Here is a 15,561-nt window from a genome sequence, read left to right on the forward strand (position 1 = left end):
CGTGAGTACATCTTTTGGCTACACACTTCTGCATAAAAAATACCAAAGTGTTTACAAAAATATTTTTTATTTCTTGTTATGGGAAAGCGTTATGGATATAATATATTGATTTACTTCGCATTGGAAGACAATGAGAGGAATTTTTCTACCATTACATTTGCGTTAGAGAATGTAGTATTTCGCTGTGATGATAATAAGACTCGGAATAAATGATTTAGGGGTTTCCTGAACTTAATAGGGCACAAAACAGACGTCGCGTGTAAGTGACGTCACAACCAAGGGACGCGTTGAAGCAGTGAGAAGCGGATTTATGGATTAGGAGTTTAGCGGCGACGCGGTGTTACTTTAGACGTTTTTTTCTTGTTGTTAAGTTTCAAAATACAACGTCGTTTTGTTGTCGAGTGCAGAAACGAGGGAAGAGCGCCTTTGGGGAGACGCCGCTCCAAGGTTTCCTTGACGACGGTGAGGAAAATATGGCTGACCTGGGGTCGAACCATCGTCGTAATACATACACTAAACTGAGTACAGTATGGCGGTTTGGGGGAGGGAGGGACTTAGCTGCTGTTTTCCCGGTTTCAAAAGCTATCGATCTAAAAATAGATTAATGGAACACGCGTTAAAAAAAAAAACACACACACACACACACACGAAATCTTGTCATGTTCAATTTTATGTCTCATGTATCTCTTAACCGCCAGGGTCGTAGGGGCGCCACAAGTGTGCCTTGAGCAAAAAAATAAAATAAAAAGAAAATACAGCCTGGCAGCACCCATCCCTTTCCATGCTGTTTTTTTTCGTGCAAGCGTTTGCTTCCCCACATGAAACGGATAGTACTGTTTTTCCATGGTTAAGTGTATCAGGACAAGCCTCCTGATCTAACTCGGATACAGCACCTGCACCATCTGGGCCCCAGTGATATCACGGACGTGGGCGTGGTTTTCTATTTTCCAGGATGCAAAGGACTGTTTCAATTTCAGTCCAAATCTCAGCCTAAAGTAAAAAAAAGATGCAAAAGGAAATATTTATTTAAGCGCATCTAAGAATTTCACATACTTTCACGCGCCACAGAAGTAGCTGCAATGTTAATTCCAGCCATAAGATGGGATCAGAAAGTATAATATTTTGAAATTAGATACACCGCCTTTAAGAAATATTGGAAGAAAGAACAGATTGTAGAATTTAACAGCATTTCACTGTTAATTTACAGTGAAACGCTGTATATTAAAATACAGCCATTAGCAAAAGTTTGGGCACCCCTGATAATTTTCAAGATTTTCCTTTATAAATCATTGGCTGTTCGGATCAGCAATTTCAGTTAAATATATCAAATAGCAGACAAACACAGTGATATCTGAGAAGTGAAATTAAGTTCATAGGAGTGACAGGAAGTTTGCAATAATTACTTAAACAAAAGTAGGCAGGTGCATAAATTTGGGCACCCCAACAGAAAAATTCCATCAATATTTAGTAGATCTTCCTTTTGTAGAAAAAAATAGCCTCTAAACGCTTCCTATCGCTTCCAATGAGGTTCCGGATTCTGGTTGAAGGTATTTTTTACTATTTTTCTTTACAAAACATCTCCACTTCACTCAGGTTTGATGGTTTCCGAGCATGCACACGCCGCTTTAAATCACACCATAGATTTTAAATAATATTCTGGTCTGGAGACTGAGATGGCCATTCCAGAACATTGTACTTGTTCCTCTGCATGAATGCCTTAATAGAATTTGAGCGGTGTTTGGGGTCGTTGCCTTTTTGAAGTATCCAGCCCCGGCGCAACTTCAGTTTTGTCACTGATTCTAGAACATTGTTTGCAAGAATCTGCTGATACTGGCTGGAATCCATGCGACGTTCAACTTTAACAAGATTGCCAGTATCAGCACTGGCCACCGAGCCCCACAGCATGATGGTACCACCACCACATTTTACTGTGGGTAGCAAGTGTTTGTCTTGGAATGCAGTGTTCTTCCGCCATGCATACCGCCCCTTGTTATTTCCAATAACTCAATTTTAATTTAATCAGTCCACCTTATTCCAAAATGAAGCTGGCTTGTCCAAATCTGCTTTAGCATACCTCAAGCGACTCTTTGTGGCATGTGCGTAAAAAAGGTCTCTGCCGCATTAATCTCCCATACAGCATCTCCTTGTACAAAGTGCGCTGAATAGTTGAACAATGCGCAGTGACACCATCTGCAGCAAGGTCATGTTGTAGGTCTTTGGAGCTGGTCTGTGGGTTGAGTGTGACTGTTCTCACCATCTTTCGCCTCTGCTTATCTGAGATTTTCCTTGGCCTGCCACTGCCCGTGAGTTTCCATTTCTTCACTATGTTCCTCACTGTGGAAACTGACAGCTGAAATCTCAGAGCTTGCTTTTTGTATCCTTCCCCTAGAGGAACAATCTTTGTTTTCAGGTCATTTGACAGTTGTTCTGAGGCTCCCATGTTGCCACTCTTCAGAAAAGATGTAAAGAGGAGAACAACTTGCAACTGGCTGCCTTAAATACCCTTTCTCATGATTGTCTTCACCTGTGTATGTAGGTCAAGGGTCAATGAGCTTACCAAAGAAACTTTGTGTCCCAATGATTAGTACTAAAGGTTGTCAAATCAATAAAACAAGGGTGTCCAAATTTATGCACCTGCCTGCCTTTGTTTAAGTAATTATTGCACACTTTCTGTAAATCCTATGAACCTCATTTCACTTCTCAGATATCACTGTGTTTGTCTGCTATATGATATATTTAACTGAAATTGCTGATCTGAGCAACCAATGATTTATAAAGGAAAATCTTGAAAATGATGATGGGTGCCCAAACTTTTGCATACGACTGTATGTGTTACATTATACAACACCCTGAAATTTATTGAAAAAAGAAAAGAAAAAGAAAATCACACATAAATCACATTATCCCTTAATTCTTGAAAAATCTGGAGTGTCAATTCCAAACAATGCAACCTTTAATAGGCAACAATACTGCATAATTCTTGTAAATTTACTAAATGTATTCACAAACCATTTTTTTCCAATTAGGCACGAGACATGAAATGCTCCTTCGTAAAACTATGCAAATATGTTGCCAAATAATCCACACATCTGGGGACTTGAGACATATTGTTTTAAAGGGAACCCATCTGGTCTGTTTCCTGTCCAGCTGTGACGTAATTGAAGGAACACAACTCATTCAAAATGGCGAATCCCATTAACACAACATGTGAGGCAGTCCTGAAACAGACGGCGATTGTATACTACTCATTTTTGCTTGGAGAAATCAGAACTTTGCTTACCCTGTTGCTGGGGCCTTGTTAATGTTTTGTCTGAGTTGTGTGCTTCAATCTCCAAAAGCTGCGTGGGGTAAGTTTACCTGCCACCGTTACAATTTGTGTTCCTTGTTTGCTTTTGCCTCCTTTTAAGTAGGAGATTGTGGCTTTTTGTGTGTTTTTGCAGCAGCTAGTATAATATGTCTGGCTAGCTCCCCGTTAGCGTCGGGCTGCAGAGGGTTTTACTGTTTTGTTTGCCCCTAGTTGGCACTCCTTGGCTGCCCACTGTCCATTAGCGCTGGTTTTGCCGTGTCAGACTGGCTTTGTTTATTGCTGTAGCGGTTGCCATTTTTCATTGTTCGTTCCCGGCTGCTCGCTTCATGTTTTTTGATCGACAAGCCTTGCGTTTTCCAGACTTTTTTTAAAACACTCGTAACCTCTTTGACTAATTAAAGACTTATGGCATTTTTGGTTGCTGATGTTCCACTGATGACAACACAGCTTAGGAGGACAAACACAAAACGCGTCTTCAAAATTTAGGGAAACAATTGAAATACACAGATGAAATATACATAGGTTTTATGCAAAAACCTTGTAAAGTTTTCTCACATTTTGCATGTTTAAACATTTGGGAATACCTTGAAAGGCTTAGGAGGAAGATGGTTTAATTGGAAAAGGACTCAGGATTTCCAGACCCAAGGAAAAACAGTAACTACACCCGTATCAGGTTAAGGGCAGCATGATGGACGTGTTCCTCTTTAGTCGTGATGGGTTATTCGCAAACGAAAACACAGTTTTTTCCTTTTTCTTCTTCAGTTGATTTTTCAGATTTTTTTCTTTTGCTTTATTTTCCCGGCTTTATAAGTAATTTTGCGCATTATGTTACATAATGATTTTTGATACAGAGACCCCTTGCTACTTCACTCTTTATTTTTTTCTGGTTTACTCCTTTGCAGGAAATACAAATATTTAGTTAAAAAAAAAAGATCGAATAAAAAAACAAAAACGACGGATGCTTCTCGCACCACTGAGGAACGTTTTGGGCAGCCAAGATTCATGCCAATTCATATCATAGCTTTTTTATACTTTAATGTGAGTGGACACCTGCTCTGTTTTCCTCTGCATCTTGCTGAGAAGAGTTTGTGTCCCACTCCTTTATCTCATCTCATTTGCTGTACCGCTTATCCTCAGTAGGATCGCTCCTCCCTCCTTCCTCATGCCGCCTAAATGATGCATCCCTCTCGCTCTAAGTCTGCAAGGCATTTAATCAAAGTTGTGCCCCAACACCACCCCCCTCCCACAGAAATATATAGATAATTTAAAATCAGTAATTGATTTCTCTCTCACCCAGTTTGTAAGTCAGCAAGGCCGTTCTAATGAATACCGCAAAAAAAGGTGCGACGCAATTTTACTTTTTGCGGATGGTTCTGGTCCCCATTAAACGAGAAAACCGAGGGATCGCTGAATATATAGTAAAGCAACAAAAACAATCTGAGCCGTTTCGGAGCCGTCTTTTATGTGAGCCGTGCTGAAAGAGCCGGTTCTCCGGAATTCCCAGCACCAGTAGCCAAATTTTGTATTTGGCCCTTTGTCTGTTTTACTTAGACACCCCTGATCTAACGCCTTTGTGTTTTTGGCCCCTGTAGCAGTAAGCGCTGACGTGGTCCAGTCATGAGCGAATGGAGCGGCAGCGACGGCAAGTGGTTGGACGCTCATTACGACCCGGTAGCAGGCCTGCGGACCTTAACTCCCTGCGTGGCTTTGGCTGACCTGAACGGGGATTGGGACGGCCGCCTGGTAGTTGCCGATCTGGGAGGTAGCGGCGCCTCCGCGGCTTCCATGAAGATGAAAGTGTACGGCGGAACGTCCCTGAGCAGCGAGAGCGTCCTGTTGGACCTTCCGTGCGGCCTATCCGCCTTTTTCATGGACCTGCATGAACCGCGGATTCCCGCTGTGGCCGTGGCGTCCGGGCCATGCGTGTACGTCTACAAGAACTTAAGGCCGTACTTCAAGTTCACGCTGCCCGGACTAGACGTCAACACGCTAGAGCAAGTGCGAGCCACACGCAATCATCCATCGTATTTTCACAACCATAGGGCGCACCGTGTAAAAAGGCGCAGTCTCCGGAGCTGCTTCTTTTCTTGTATTGTACGCACTTGATTATTGGGCGCGGGTGCCCTCTGCTTCAGCCGCTTTACAATAACACTCACAAGCATACAGTGGGAGCAAAACTGAGTTTGGTTGTGGTTTATTTAAGTTTTGATTACAAAGTAAAACACCCGGATGAAACAAAATTTAAAAAATGACCACCGTAGTGATGCGCACAACTGCTCGAGTCTTACCTCCAACTCAGGCCACCTCCCCTTATTTACGCGACTCAACTTTTCGGAGTTCGTTTTTCAGCTTCCTCCACTTCAATTCTCTCGCAGCTGCTAGGTTGTCACAACCCTCCTCGTAGCGTAGATATCAACATGCCGGCGGACGAAAACACAGAAAGCATTCAACGTTGATAAAGTGAGGTTTTGGATTTGATTAATATTAGGGAGGACAACTCTGTTCAGCCTCCGGTAGCACAATAACCATCAAATTGCTCGCTGCGTTACAGCGTTAGCATCCTGGAGTAATTCCGCAAACAATTTCCACATTGTGACGTCACCTGTCTTCTTCTTCACGTTCACACAGGAGATGTATAGAATTTATAGGAGATCACATTCAAGATGCATTTTGTGTAAAATGGTAACGATTTCACAAAAGCATTGGATTTTACCCAAAAATCAGAAATTAGCATTAAGATCTGCAGTGTGAACCTCGCCTTATATTCACGCCCACACCTCACTTTTTAGCAGCCTCATTGTGTCCTCAGCTACATACGCCTTGCATTACATACAGGGCAGCACTGCACAAAAAGGGCGCGCCACACAATTTGGATAAAAATGGAGAGTTATATGTGTGTGCCTCATGATTGTGAAAATATAGCAATTGATGCTTTCTAGTAAATTTTCACCCAAATTTTTCTCAAGGGTCAAGAAAAGAAAAGGGGGTGCCCTGTACTTAAGGGCTGCATGTCCTGCATGCTTTTCTTCTTCAATTTAGGGGATACAATTCATATACTTGTTAACAAGCTGGCAGGATCTTGTTAAAGATCCTGGTGATTGGAATATCTAATAAATTGCTCCCCTTAGGAGACTTCATTTTGGGGCGTTCTCCAGGTGGTATCAACAGGAACAGCCTGAGTTAAAGAAGAAACTCCTCCGAAAACATGCAGGAACAGGGTTACCCTTCTCTGGTCATCAAAGATATTCAGGAAATGGAAAAAAAAGGACATGCCCCTCGCCAACTGGAAATAATATAAATCCAAGATAAAGAATAGATAAATGAGAGAAAAATAGGATTAGTTTAAAGTTTAGTTTACAATCAAGATAAGGACAGAAGACCTCAATGTAAAGAGAACAGGTAGAGAAGCCAAACCTTAGATAAGAGAGTCCAACCTGTTCTCAAGGCCCTTCCCTGAGGCCTTTCTTATTCTTAAATGGTTACAAATGCAGATCTAGATGGTCTGGAAATCAAATGTCTATAACGATAATATTAATCAAATAATGTGATTGGCCGATCGTGAAAATGATGTTAAACAAGGGTGGGCAAACTATGGCCACATGCGGCCCGTCAGGTTTTTAATCCCGCCCCCAAACGAAAATGTTAAAAATATTATAGCAATATATATATCATAGTAAACAAATTACTACGACTAAAGAAAGTGTAGTTTTTTTAATGCCAGCTTTACCCCATTGTCGTTTTGTTTGTCCTACTGCTACAGAAATACGACCAACTTTCTACAAAAGGAAACATCAAATTTAGTGATTAAAAATGAGGACCTAGTATATCATTTTGCCACGCAGTGATCATTTGGCACTGGTTTTCCTTCGAATTAGACAAGAATACCCTCAAATAGTCAAATATTACACACTGGGGCTTTAAAATACACGAAGGTTGAAAAATTAGTATTTTACATACCATGAACCTCACCTTGAGGGAGCTAAAATAATTGTCAGTCATCTTGTTGCTACGTGAGCTACGGGTTACGCGAAAACCTTGGAAAAATGGAAAGTTAAATGCTGCTTTTTGAGTCTCCATAGTTTGTATACCTCCTTGAGCTTTGTAGCACTCTTTTTCACTTCAACTACATAGTACAGCGACACCTAGTATTCAATGATTACACAGTGTCCCTTTAATATATTGCCCAGACCTGAACCTAAAAAACAAAAACCTTGTGAAAGGCTGGGCAAGAAAATGAGGGGAAAAATGTGAAAAAAACGTAGATTCTTTAAATTCTCGTAGGTCGAGAAAATTTGCATTTATTTTACATAACATGTGCCTCACCTACAGGGAAATGACATAATTGTCTGCGATCTTACTGCTACGGGTGCCCAACAACCTCAAAAAGGCTGAACAAAAAAAAGAGAAGTAAAATGCTGCTTTCTGCTTACTTTGAGTCTCCGTTTTCTGTATCATTTGTTTTTGGTTGCTTGACACAATACAGCGACATCTAGTGGTCAAATAATACTCACTGTCCCTTTAATATTTCAATCAGAAGCCAACTGTTCCATGTCGTTTATCAGGTCAATTTTATTTACATTTGTCGTCTTCTGATTGGTCAGGATGTGTGGCATCAGGCCAGGGAGGGTTACATCGACCCCCCTGCTGTCAAGGAGATGCTGGAGGACCTGCGGAAGAAGGCCGACGTGCCCTTATCCGTGCGATCGCTTCACTTCCTGTCTCTGGATGATCAGGACCTGGAACATTTTGTCCATATGTACAAAGAGCAGCCAATAAAACGACAGGTACAACGGTGCACGCCATTGGTCGACAACTATTTAAAAAGGCACAATTGAAACGATTAGGGCTCCCACGATTTATTCGATGTTGTCGAGTCAAGTCATGTTCATTTGTATAGTCATGTTTATTTATCTGTATAGCCCTTAATCACAAGGAGTCTCAAAGGGCTGCTCAGACTTTTGTTACACTATCCCCTGATCTAAAACCTGCATGAAGCCAAGGAAAAATCTCAACATGATGAGTTTGAAAAGACATTAACATAATAGGTAATAACGGAATGTCCGGTTGATAGCTTCCTGAGGTCAACATCATTCATAAGCCTAGATTTTAATACTTCAACCGAAGTTGCAAATTGATTCTCAGAGGGCAGAGCAAATCAGAGCACTGGGGCCTAAATGGAGAACGCTCTCGAACCTGCAGATTTCTTCTTGGCTCTTGAGATCACTAGTAGACCAGCATTTTCTGAGCATGGACATAGGGGGAAATTGTTGACGAAAATCGATAATTGATATACAGTAATCCCTCGGTTATCGCGGTTAATGGGGACCGAGACCACCCGCGAAAACTGAAAATCCGCGGAGTAGCGGCGCCCCTTCAAAAATGCTTAAAAAAACGTATACAGGTATACAGTATCAAGTACTTAAACTTCTAATGTTTGGGAGTATTCAAGCCTGGATACAGCGGATAAAAAGACTTCTAGCAACGTTAGCAAAGAAGACATTGCGTAAGATGGCAGTGCATCAGTGATGCACAAACATTTAAAGAGAAAGCTCGTCGGACAGTTGAACGAAACGGAGTCTGACTCGCCTCAGTAATATTGGAGAAACATTCAAACCAATACGGTTTTGATGAGATGCATTGTACATTTTATACGTGTGTATTTTGCAATACGAGAGAGCTTGAGGTTCATGCCAGACTACCTGACAAACGTATTTGTGATAAATTAATTGCGTCATTAAATGCATCGTTTCAATAGTTGGCGACAAGTCGGTGACTAGTCCTTAGCTGCAGCCCTAGAAACGATTAGTCAAAAGATCGGATAATTATTGATTTTTTTTCCTTAAATTCAGCATGAAAATAGCTTGATTATTTGGCAAATGATAATCCTCTCTTTTCATTGCCTTTACCTCAATCAATCAGGGGTCGGCTCCCATACACAAATGTGTGACTGTGTACGGTAAATGATGACCCAACTGATGTGTCGCAACACCTGTCATTGGGAGTCATGAGGTGACCATCAAAGAGCTACTGCCATGATACTATTTGCAAACTTTGCAAGTAGTCTTTTTATTGGCCGTATCCAGGCTAAAATGATCCCAAACTTTAGAAGTTTTGGTATGTGTACTTGATGTTGACTCCGCTATCGAGACGTCGATATTGCAGATTAGCAACTCTCACCAGAGATTTTGTCATGTAGTGTGCCTCAAACTGTTGGAAAAACGTGTCTGGCGGCAATAATCAATGATCTATTTCATTCTATTTGTCCAGAACGTCGACTGATCGTTGAATCCTTATAAGATGAACGACTACAACAAATGTTTTTCCATTTCAGACAGTCATCACGTGCATGGCCATGCTGAAAAAAAGCACGGCGGACGATGACGGCGTCAGCTGTCTGGTGATCGGCACAGAAAGTGCACATCTCTACGTGCTCGACCCCGAGGCCTTCGTCATTCTCTCAAAGGTTGTCAACTTTCCATCTTTTTGTCCGGCCGACCATCTGCTCCCCTGTTCTGTCTGTCCCCCGTCTTACCTTACATATGTCATTCCCTTTTTTTGAAGGTTCAGGTTGTCTCACGACTGTTATGTTTTGTTTTAGTCTAGAAGCGAGGCATTTAGCAGGTGCTTAACTTCCAAAAACATGCAGGCCACGCAGCCCTCAAGGACCAGGTTGCCCACCCTATTGTAAACCGTTGTTCGTTTCGATGTTGCAGGTGGAGCTGCCAGCCCCGCCCACCATGATGGATGTGACTGGTCAGTTCGACGTGGAGTACAGGATCACAGTCGCGTGTCGAAACGGGAACATCTACATCCTGCGCAGGTCAGCCTCGCCTGTTGGAGAGTCCTCCAGCGGCCAGACTATCATAAGCTCTCTGCGTCTGCTCTCAGGGACTCTGACAAAGCAAAGTACTGCATGGATTTGACGTCACATCCTGTGGGACTGGTGAGGCTCGGCAAGAACCTGGTGGTGGGAGCCATGGACAACACTCTGCAGGGATTCACACAGAAGGTAATATCTTCTGTCTTAACTGCTGCAAAGACTTTTGAACAGAGGTGGAAAACCCAATCCTCAATGGCCGTATTTCCTGCAAGTCTTGGAGGTTTCTCTTCTTGAACTTAATTGAGATAAATTAACAGCCTGTTAGTGATTGGAATCACCTGAGTTGAAAAAGAGAATTCTACTAAAACATGCAGGACATGCAGCCATTGTAGACCAGGTTACTGGTCTCTGCTTTAGAAAGTCGAAAGCATGCAACTACCTCAACTTTTGGAAAGGTTAGGGGAGAAGCTTGATTCCCTCTTCACTTTATGTGGCTTGTGTAGGGTAAGAAGCTGTGGAAGGTGGCCTTACCAGCCCCTGTCTCCACGATGGCCAGCATGGACCTCCCCGCTCGAGGCTTCCAGGCAGTTTTGGTGGGTCTCACCAACTGCGAGGTCCACCTTTACAGGGACAAGAACCTTTTGAGCACCATTAAGACTCCAGACGTAGTGACCGCCCTTTGCTTCGGCCGCTATGGTCGCGAGGACGGGACCCTCATAATGACCATGAAGGGTGGCGGCCTGATGGTGAAAATCCTCAAGAGGACGGCGGAGTTCCAAGACCAGGACAGTACTCCTGGACCTCCCGCTGCCCAGAGTGTCAGGCTCAATGTGCCCAAGAAGACTAAACTGTATGTGGACCAGACCCTGAGGGAACGCGAGAACGGAACAGCAATGCACCGAGCCTTTCAGATGGACCTGATCCGCCTTCGACTGGCAACGGCGAAGGCTTACGCCAAAGCGCTAGATTCTAGTTTGACACCGATGTCGTCCGGGCCTGGGCACTCACTTAAGATGAATGCCGTAGTCCAGGGTCTGGGACCTTCCTTTAAGCTAACACTCAATGTTCAGAACACAGCGGCTTGTCGACCTGTGCTCAACCTGGCCGTCAGCTTCCTGTACGATGAAAGCCTGTACAGGATAAGGAACCCTTTCCTAAAGATCCCACTTTTGGTGCCGGGACTGGTCTACCCAGTCCAGACCTTGGTGGAGTGCACTAGTGATAAAGGCATCTCTGACATCATCAAAGTTTTCATACTGCATGAAGAACAGAGCACGCCCTTGCTCACTGCGCACATCAACATGCCAGTCAGTGAGGGAATCATCTGAAATACTCACCTTTGCGTTACTGAGAACTCCTTTTGGCTTAGCTTACTTTAGCTTAGCATGGGTCATCTTTATATGTCATGACACAACCAAAAGGGCTATTTTTTATGACATCGTGAGTTGAGTTTAAAATAGTTGATTTATTTGAATTAGTGTGGAGTTAGGAAGTCCAGTTTACAGAGTGGGACCAATGACCAAGAAGATGAGTCCAATAATAGCACCTTGTTATGTTCAGTCTCTTAAAAACGTGCACATACAAAAGACATTGATGGCTCGCTCATCTATCCAATTTAGCTTTTAATAAGAAGCTAAAAGCGCAAAGGAATGTTGGTGTGTTGCTAGAAATTATATATTTATACTATGATTTATTAGTCTAATTACAGTTAATGTGTATTGTCAATTGTCATTCCTACCCTATTGTTCACTGCAAGACTTTACACTTTATTCCCTGTATGCTGTGGTAGACAATCAGATATTTATTACTTTTACTAAATACAAACTTCAGACTTTATAAAGAAACCACTTTCATTCCTTTTTTAGGTAAGAGTCAAACTTAAATGCTTGACTTGCTTGTATATACAGTAATCCCTTTTTTTGCAGGGGTTCTGCTCCCCCAAAAATTCAGAGATAGTCAAAACCCACAACATATAAACTTTTATTTAATAGATAACACACATGGATTTTCAAATAAAAACACAGAACACAGAATTGAAGTTGAATGAATGGCCTTTATTGTCATTATACAAAAGTACAATGAAATTGTACGGCTTCTCTTATCACTAAGTGATTCAGAGAGCAGCCGTCGAGCTGCACGCTAGCATCAAAAACCCACGGTCTCTGTTATGATTAAAATACATGAGTCACGGATATCGAGGTTTCCCGCAAGTTGAAGCTCCAGGTCTTCAGTTTCATGAGTAATGGCTCTGGTGTTGGTGAGCTACAGGCTCTGCATGGCTGATTTAAGAGATTTGTTACGAATTCAAGCCGTAGCAGTAGGACAGACCTGCAGCCTCGCTGCTTTCTCTCTCAACCCCGCCTCAGTGTCTTCCCGACCCGATAACCATCCACAGGGCGCCAGGTGGCGATTTGCATTTCTCTGCACTCTTTGGACTTTCCTCTGGGTCCAGTTTAATTGATTAATTTATTTTCAATACAACACGCTGCTAAAATACTAGCCCAACACTCTCTCTGCGCCTTGCCTCCGTGATAGCATTTCTGATGCAGCACGATATGTGGAATTTAATGACAATAAAGACAATTGAATTCAAAATCCGCAAAGTATTTAAACCTTGAAAATAAAGCGAGGGATTTCTGTACATGGGTTTCCAATTATTTCACCACAGCAGTTCAAGCACTTGTTTGACATTTGGTCTGGCAGAGTGAAGGATTTAAGCCGGTCGAACAAAGACGCCCTTTCCATTAACTCAGATGGTTACCTCGTGAGTAGTTTGGGGCTGTAAGTCACTGACGTACTTCTAGGAAAGCAAAGAGGTTTTCCGATATTCTTAAGGTCAGTAACAGTGGACGACAAACTCGGCTTTGGTCAGCATACCACGGACAGTGAAAAACAAATCAACAAAGCAAAGTTCAACCTTATCCTGTACTGCTCCACGATTTTTCATTATGCTCTGTCAGGAACCGGGCCAAACTCACACGTATCACATACACACCAGCTAAAATCATGGGCCTCTCCACACACAGGTCCATCATCTGATTGGCAAATACAACAGTCCAGGATGTCACTTAACTACATCAATACTTTATCTGGCTAGATACAAACATGTAAGATTTAGGACGGACCGCCTCGGGAAAAGCCTGATCCCCCTACCATTACTTTTTCAAACAGGCCACACTGACCCACCCAATTAGTCTGCCCTCATTGTCCCACTGTCATGCATGTTCGTCATCTTGTTTTTGGAATACAATGTCTTGTTTTCCCCGGCACAGTCAGTGGAAGTGAAATTCCCTAAGGGGACCAATAAGTTCAGCTCAGGAGGTAGAGCGCTCGTCTTGGGATCAAGAGATCGCAGTTCGAATCCCGGCTCCTCCGTGTTACATGTCAAAGTGTCCTTGGGTAAGACACTGAACCCCTAATAAGCAGGTTAGCGCCTTACATGGCTGCACGGCCGCTATTGGGAAACGTGAAGCACGCTGTAAAGCGCTTTGGGAAGTCTTGACGTGAAAAGCGCTATATAAATGCAGATCATCAAATCTATATCTAATCATCATACCTGTCAACCTGTACGTTTTTGCCGTACAAAGTAAGTTTATTATACATTTTAAGACGACGTACAAGAAAATCTGTACGGAAAAACGCAAATTTGTCAATTACAGGTACCATCCGGTAAACACCGACTATCACGAAACGGCAAATCAATCAAGTCTAACGAGGTCGCCGCGGTAGCCTCTATCTCGGTATAGATTTTTTCGTTGCAAATGAAGCAAGCGGTTTGATGCTACTGTGTGCGCATGCGTCTGCCGCCTGGGGATTTCCCATCATGCATCACTCCGAAAAAAAAAATTGTGTAAGGTTATTTTGTAAGGGAAACAGTTTGTAAGGGCATGGAGCCGTGGAGGTTGACAGGTATGAATCATTGTAAGACACTGAAATAGAATAAATTGGCTTATGGGAGAAAGAAGCAACAGTAGTTGTCAAGGATCAACCGCAAGTGGTTTACTCCCAATCACATCATTTTGCAACCGTTTGTGATTTGAATGTATTTTGTAAATGTAGTTTTTGGTAGCCACCAGCGGCTCATATTTAAGCATTTAATGGTTAAATGCTTAAATATAAAGGCCCACATCTGTAAGCAGTGCAACCAGGGCAAAGCAATGAAACTGACAATTTAGAATTATTTATCATGTATTTATGGACAAAATATTAACTTCATGTGATTCTGATTTATTTGCGGCCATCGGAGAAGGCCTTGCAAGCCCTGACGTCCCACCACTGCAATACTGTTTACATTTTAGTTTTAGGATTTCACCGTTTTGAAGTCATAAGTTGTATCTGAGTGAATTGTATAGATCCAATGAGAAAATGTTTTGATGTGAGGAAGGGAATATTGTGAGATTTCCCAAAATGAATTGTGCGTTTGAATTAAAATCACTTAGTTTGTGTGGTCAGCAGTACTGTATTTGTGTCTATCACACGACTTTTTCCACGCTGTGAATTTTGCGGTAACAGAGATGAGTTTTAGCGAACAGAGGAAACAGTCGTCTTCAAAGTAATAAACGCAAAAAGCCACGATGGGGGAAACAACTTTATGGTGTACAGTATATGATGATGAATCAGACTTTGGAGGACATGAAATACATACAAATTTTATGTTGGTATTGTGTTCGGTTTTCAATAACTGATTTGGGCTTAGTCGAAGCAAAAATTCAAACAAAATTTTAGATGGATTTTTTAAAAATGTGGGTTAAACGTACAGTATTTCCTCCAAACCCGCTTACCTTTTTGAATCCTGACCCATTTTCATGCATACGTTTTTTTAGGTTCCCCCCTACTTATCTTCCTTACTCTCTAACACTAGATATATTCCCATAAAATTTATGAAACGAAAAACAAAGTGATGGCACAAGGGAGTAGTGAAGATAAAATTCAGAGTTTTTCTTTGTGAAGTGCATTATTTCAGGGATTAGAAACATTCAGGGTTCATAAAGCTTTTTCCTCGACAAATTCAAGCACTTTTTAAGTACTTGCAAATCCAATTTTTCCAGTACCGGCAAAATAAATTCAGTGTGAATCTAGTATTCTGAGAGCAACAAATGTATCTGCAATTTCTATATGTGACTTTTAATCCTGGTGGACATTTATCAAAACTTATGATCTGGCTATCTTGGGTAAAGTGTGATCTCCCTCCATATAATTGTTTAAACATGACAGTAATATGGAGCTTACATTTTGAATTGCAAGGTCTCCCCATACCTTGGTTTTCTGCATGGCCCATAACAAATGTCCATAGTTGATTCATAATCCTTGCACTAATACACATCTCATAGTGCACGACCCCTAGTGGGCAATGACGCTTTATAGGACAATGCCATAACTACAATTACCCCCCGCTGTTAACCGTGAGGGAAAAAGAAAAGATAATCAAAACAAC

At 42.0% G+C, this 15,561-nt stretch overlaps 1 protein-coding gene across 2 annotated transcripts; it reads left to right on the forward strand.

The window, feature by feature from the left end:
- Positions 1-277: 277 nt before the first annotated feature.
- Positions 278-14,581, forward strand: bbs1 (Bardet-Biedl syndrome 1). 2 transcript variants are annotated; one of them, XM_088324070.1, is made up of 7 exons: positions 278-462; positions 4,900-5,305; positions 7,909-8,091; positions 9,639-9,770; positions 10,021-10,127; positions 10,196-10,316; positions 10,631-14,581. In XM_088324070.1, exons 2-7 carry the CDS (start codon positions 4,925-4,927, stop codon positions 11,453-11,455), a joined length of 1,749 nt encoding a protein of 582 aa, XP_088180196.1. In that variant the 5' UTR covers positions 278-462; positions 4,900-4,924; the 3' UTR covers positions 11,456-14,581. The 2 variants fall into 2 exon arrangements, with proteins under 2 accessions (XP_088180196.1, XP_088180197.1); XM_088324071.1 differs by having other exon boundaries at positions 4,903-5,305.
- The last annotated feature ends 980 nt before the right edge of the window (positions 14,582-15,561 follow it).

The sequence above is a fragment of the Urocampus carinirostris genome, chromosome 19 (assembly GCF_059441175.1).
Source record: "Urocampus carinirostris isolate Australia breed hairy pipefish chromosome 19, RoL_Ucar_1.0, whole genome shotgun sequence".
NCBI lineage: Eukaryota > Metazoa > Chordata > Actinopteri > Syngnathiformes > Syngnathidae > Urocampus > Urocampus carinirostris.